This window comes from Sphaeramia orbicularis, chromosome 5, assembly GCF_902148855.1.
Source record: "Sphaeramia orbicularis chromosome 5, fSphaOr1.1, whole genome shotgun sequence".
Taxonomy (NCBI): domain Eukaryota; kingdom Metazoa; phylum Chordata; class Actinopteri; order Kurtiformes; family Apogonidae; genus Sphaeramia; species Sphaeramia orbicularis.
In genome coordinates this window covers 30106138-30112137 of record NC_043961.1, presented here as the reverse complement: position 1 = coordinate 30112137, position 6000 = coordinate 30106138, and the positions used below count along the sequence as shown (strand labels likewise).

At 38.4% G+C, this 6000-nt stretch overlaps 1 protein-coding gene across 2 annotated transcripts in view; it reads right to left on the bottom strand.

Annotated features, from left to right (window-relative positions):
- Positions 1-397: 397 nt before the first annotated feature.
- Positions 398-6000, bottom strand: part of grm2a (glutamate receptor, metabotropic 2a) — a 46168-nt gene continuing 40565 nt past the window's right edge. For both annotated transcript variants that reach the window (XM_030135092.1, XM_030135093.1), the window contains exons 5-6: positions 2505-2682; positions 398-840 (exon numbers count right to left, since the gene is read on the bottom strand). In XM_030135092.1, the coding sequence (XP_029990952.1) occupies positions 767-840; positions 2505-2682 (252 nt within the window). In that variant the 3' untranslated portion in view covers positions 398-766. The remainder of the gene's footprint in view (positions 841-2504; positions 2683-6000) is intronic.

Genomic DNA, 6000 nt, shown 5'->3' with positions numbered 1-6000 from the left:
CTAACCTCATCATATCATTTAAATAGTGATGCAACATGGCTAAGTGAACTGCAGTTCTTTCACAGAAGTCATCCGTTCACAGATTGCATTAAGCTCAGGAAAAAGAACAGGTTGCACATCAATTAGATGGCTGATAGCTCAATTCCGCCTTCAACAGCTTTCATTCAAGTGTTGCCAAGATTAACACTTAAGATGAAATACTTGCCCTCTGTATGACGACCTCACTGCCACTGGCTGAATAGGAGACCATTTGTTAAGTACCATATTTGCAGTCTTTGCTACTATTATTTAACTCCGCATAGTTGTATTATCTGCCGTTACAGTAAATTAAATTAAACACAGATTTTCAACACTTTGCATCTCATGATGTAAGAAAGAGGCAGACAAAAAGTCATTGTAGTATTAATAAAAAACACATTTTATTTACATAAATTACAAGAAAGCACAAAACGGTTCACCAAAATCTACATTAAAAATGTTTTGTATATATTACATTTAACAGATTTACTATAATTTACTCCATTGTTGCAAGTAGAATCTTCCATAAAAACAAGGTCTATATGCGACTTTATTGGCATCTCTTTTAAAATCGCTACCAGTCAAAGAACAAAATGAAATAATTGGGACATTGTACTCACAGCACTTTGAGGACAACAAAGTCAGGACGATCATCTGTGTGACCTCTTTAATATCTGAGACACCTGATTCAGGACTAGTGATTATATAACTCTGTATACAATGCTTTGCAGAGGAACTCAGTTGATCTTCACAAGGAGGACGTTGTAGAGTCCACCACCTCTCGTCCATTACACACTGTTGGAACAACATTGGAGGCTGATGCTGCAAAAACATAAAAATATGAAGAGCTTTTTTTTAATGCTGGTGATCCAACTCCTGCATCCAACATGATAACAGCTGTACAGCAGTGTGATAATAAAGTAATGACCACAGTATGTATCCAATATAGGACAATCTGATTATTTAATAAATGGTACCAGTTGAGAATTACTTCCAAATTGTCCAATCCATCACAATCATATTTCTCTGAAGTTGCTAAGTCTCTTTTTAAATGCAAGCATGTTTTTCAGACAGTTGCACTCTGGAAAAAATTAATTGGTCTAAGATGGTTTAAATGTGCAATAAGGAGGAGACATGTCAAACTGAAGAAGTCTTATTTAAATTAACAAAGAAACGTAGCACAGCTAGTTCTTGCTTTTTCAGTAAATCTTTAGGAAAGCAAAGACTGATAAGCAGAAACAATAACGAGACTGGTGTCAATAAAGTCCACCCAGTTCCCATCCCTTATTAGTAAACATGTATATGAACTGGCCTTCTCCAGGTACATATTTCGTCAGAATTTGAGACACTAAATGTTTCATTTTATCAAGAGTAATGTTTTGTGATTGGAAGATTTTAAGGGTTTTGAGAAAGTTATATAACAGCCATCCAACCATCAACAACTAGCCACTGGTAAACAATGATTTAGCTGCCAGGAGAAAAATACCTGATTTACATAAATCAAGTGTACCGATTCCAAATCTGAAACAGGAACTTCTCAAGAAAAATTGTGTGCAGTCTTAAGTGATGCAAAGCTGAACGCTGGAAATGTCACATGACCCCCGATTGTGGAAGTCACTGGTGATCCCACATTCCCCTTAAATCTCCACTGATCATTAGAATCAGCTTGGGTGGTGCAACCATAGGCCCCCAAAGTATAACTGATCAATAGAAGACATGCAAAAACCATATGACTGGATGGGTTCTAGTCACTCATCATAATTTATTTTATATTGCCGGGACAGGTGCAATAATCTAGTGCAATATGCTGCATTTGCTTTTATGTGTGGTTCACTGTCTGGTTTTATGTATGTGTAGAACTGTACTGTTTGTGCGTATTGTTGTGCTGTTGTTCAGCACGTAGTACCAAACAACTTTCCCCTTGGGGTCAGTAAAATATGATTGATTGATTGATTGATTGGTTGATTGGTTGATTGATTGGTTGATTGATTGGCTCAAACTCCATTTCCTCCATCTGCACTTTCCTACCCAGTTTTGGTTATGTGACATGGATGATGAAGATACTTCTGAAATGAAAATCACGTCACATCAGTTAGGAAACTGTCAGAACCCACAAGCACAAGAGACGCTGTCTAAAACACCCTGGAACCATTTCACTCCAAGCAGATGGGCTCTGCTACTTAGGTTCATTTGCGCTGGAATTGATATCACATCAATTAGCAAATTTGACCAATTTAGCACATTCTACTTTGGCCAAGATTCAAAAATTTGTGTGATTTTTACAAATACTAATAAATGCAAATCCTGCTGTGCTGGAGAAAATTTCAGATTTGAAATCAGCATGTCTAATTTAGTCAAGATCAGATGTTTTCCAATGTTTTCAGATGAAAAGTTTTTTTTGTTATCCAGTATAATGACCAGTGAATTTAATGTACTATAACAAAATAAATTACTTTGTAACAGGACAGTCATGCTGTATAATGTACCTTGAGAAAAACTAGAGCCTGGGCCGGTGGTGACGCTGAAGCGGGTGGTGGCCACTCTGAGGGTGCAGACATTCTTTTGCGGCTGGAACAGGATGATGTGAACCTTGGGAGCGAAGAGGCAACCAAGCACCACTGACCCACTCAGACTGACAGAGATGCACATGGTGGTGGTCTGCACCTGGAGCAGCAAAAACACATGGAAAACTCTCTAAAACAAATCACAATGGCTGCTAATGACACTGATAGTTCTATGATTCCCACCCCTTATCAAATACTCAGTATTTTCTAGGTCTGCTGAGAATCATTAAAACTATTCTAAATTCCCAATCATAATTTCACTAACGTGTCTGTGTTTTTCTTTTTTTATTTTCTTGTTAAACAACTAACAAGCAATAAAAAAGTCTGAAGTTAATTGTGTTTTTGTAGAATCATACCACAAGCATGGGTTTGGCTTTGAAGACCATTTATAATATTTATTGCAGTAAAACAGCAAAAACGCATTAGAAAGTTGCTGAAGAGAGGTTGTTTATTTCCTTGTCAATCAACCCCTGTTCCTTTTCCTTCTCACTCCACCCACATCTTGCTATGTGTCATCCGCCTGCTCCTTCATATTCAGTCTACTTTCAGGTTTTTCTTTTTGTTTTTCCTGGATAACAGGATACAGCGCAGCGCTGCATGGTGTGAGGCAGGTACATCCCTCATGCACTTGGCACATCAGGTGTCTGTGTTCAACCTGAATGCTAATGCTAGCATGAAAATAATGTGGCCGCCAAGTATTACTGTATGCTGTGCACACACTGTTCTGCTGCAAAGAAGACATAATAATAGACCATACTAAAGCACTTTAAAGAAAAACAGTGAAAGAGTCAAAGGAGAAGTAACAGTTAATACTAAATAATCGGAGCAATACAACAATTTACAATGGCTAAACGTCCTCCACTTAAGTGATAAAATTCAACAATAGTTTGGAATAAAACCAGGCACAGTAATGCAGAGGAATGACCTGGTAAGTGGTTTTAATAATTAAAAAGATGTTTCTAAGGAAGAGCAGAGGACAAGAAATCAGCCTTTGCAGTAATATTTTTGTGTCCGAAGGTTTAAAAACAGGATGTAGAGCATGGCCACTACTACATTTTCTACTTTTCTTTTGTTTAAATGTGTTGGGTCGCTGAGAGTATTATTCCATTTCACAAAAAATGCGATGCCGCTTCAGAGATAAATAATGCCTGTTGTATTCAGGTAACTTTATTCCTCCAGAGAACCCTGCAGAGGAGATGAAAGCTTTCCTTTTATTGGGCTTCGTGCTGTACATTTATTGAAAAGCTTTATTGGATGCACCAGAAGCCAGCCGAGGTAGGCTGGCATGGACCTCCAACTGAAAAACTTATGCCCTGATGGAGACTGATGTGTGGTTTGTTCAGATTTCATAAATCCTCATATTCATAATGTCTAAATAAAAAAAGATATTAAAAAAATACTGTGCTAGATTTGTCCTTTATTTCCCTTAAAGCTCAACATGTTTTAACCTGGTACCATCAGATTTAACTTCCTCATCTATAGAATTCTTAAACCAAAACTACCATGTGGTTGATCTGTTTTGTGTCTGTTTCTGTGAGAGGAGCTAGAGTAAAGACAGATATTACCTTCTTTCTTCCAGTTCTGTCTCCCGTCAGGGTTTTGATAGCAGTGCTGTATTTTTTTTTGACTGCAGTGTGTGTTTAATCAGTTATGTTTGCAGCTGATATGAGATGACCTGAACCAGCATATGAGGAGAGGCTTCTCCCTCAGGACGCAGGGAACAATTTCAATATTTTATATTATAATTAAACGTGTTATTCATGGCTGAGTGGATTGTATTTAGTTTGCTTTAACTTTTCATGACAGGCCATGATCAAAAATGTATTTCTTATTCAATTTCAGATTTGCATCAGGCGATACCGACAATGTGAGAAGTAGCGTAAAAACCAAGAGAACACTAGTAATATGTCCCTGCCTGTATATACTACAAACACAGAGCCAACTGAGTTGCTTCAGTAATTATTCATTGGACAAAGGGGAGTTTTGTGTCTATCTGATGAGTCCGTTCTAGCTGTGAATTGCTCGCTTTGCCTGGAGGGCCTGGAGGAAGGGTTCCTCTGAGCCCAACTGGAGTCCCAGGACAGAGGGCACAGCTGGGACTCTGCATCCTAGTCTTTCACACTCCATTCCACACAGCTACGCACAGGGACACAGAGGGACGTTCAGTTCCTTTTCAGGCCTCATGGTCTTGCCTGCCTACACCGTGTTTCTGTAGAGGCAGCAGTGTCAGGGGATTCCTCTTTCTATTTCTACCTCCTGCCTCTCTCTTGCTACACTGTTCTAGTCCCAGAGGGATGAAACCTCAAGACTGAGGCCAACGTTTTCTCTGAAATTCTATCAATTCTGGGTATGTTTGTGTGTTTACTCAGTTCAATCACTACACCCATCCATCCATCCATTTATATTTCGTGGCCAAAAAAAAGTCACTATCTAGTTTCAGATCAGGAATCAGCTCCTTCCACTGGATGATTTCTGCAGAGATTAACATGTTTCAGCTGGAAACAAGTTGTTTGACCCTAAATGATGCAGTGAGTGGCTTCTCATTGAGCATAAACATTGGGCTGTGTTTCAGTGGAAAAAGGTCATGGGGTCTAATGAGTCCAGACTGACTCTGTTCCAGAGGGTGATAAGAGAAGCTAATGAAGTGATTACCAATCATGCCTAGTGCCTACAGTACAGGCCTGTGGGGGCAGTGTTATGATCCGGGGTTGATTCAGTTGGTCAAGTCTAGTTTCAACAATGTTATGTGTCCATAAAGTGAGATAAATTGAACCTGAACATATTCAATGAGCAGGTCTGAACATCAGTGGATTTTTTTCTTCCTTGATGACACAGACATATTCCTAAAGGATAATACCAGGATTCATCAGGCTCAGATTATGGAGAGTGGTTCAGGGAGCATTTGACATCATTTTCATACATGGATCAACCACCACAGAGTTCAGACCTGAACCTCATTGAGAATCTTTAGGATCAGCTGGAGAAGACTTTATGCAGAAGAGTGACTCTCCCATCATCAATACAAGATCTTGGCAAAAAATGTATGTAACTCTGACTGAAATAAGTGTTGTGACAAACAATGCCACAGAGAACGCATCCTTTAATCAAAGGTAAAGCTAGAACTGGTCAAACAAAATGTTGTGATATGTGTATTTTTTGTCTTGGCTGAACAGTATATTTATCTATATATTTATTATGGAATACATTGACTGTGTTAATAATGCATCATCAGTGATGGAGAAATTTAAGAATATGTATTTTACTCAATAAAATATGTAATAAATGTGTTACTAAGACAAAACTCAGGCGATGCTTGACTTTTTACTTTTGAACCTTTTTACCCAGATCTGACAGCTTGGGCTTTTTGTTCACAGAAAACCTAACCTAGTACATCTTGACAAAACAGCACTTTAGTATT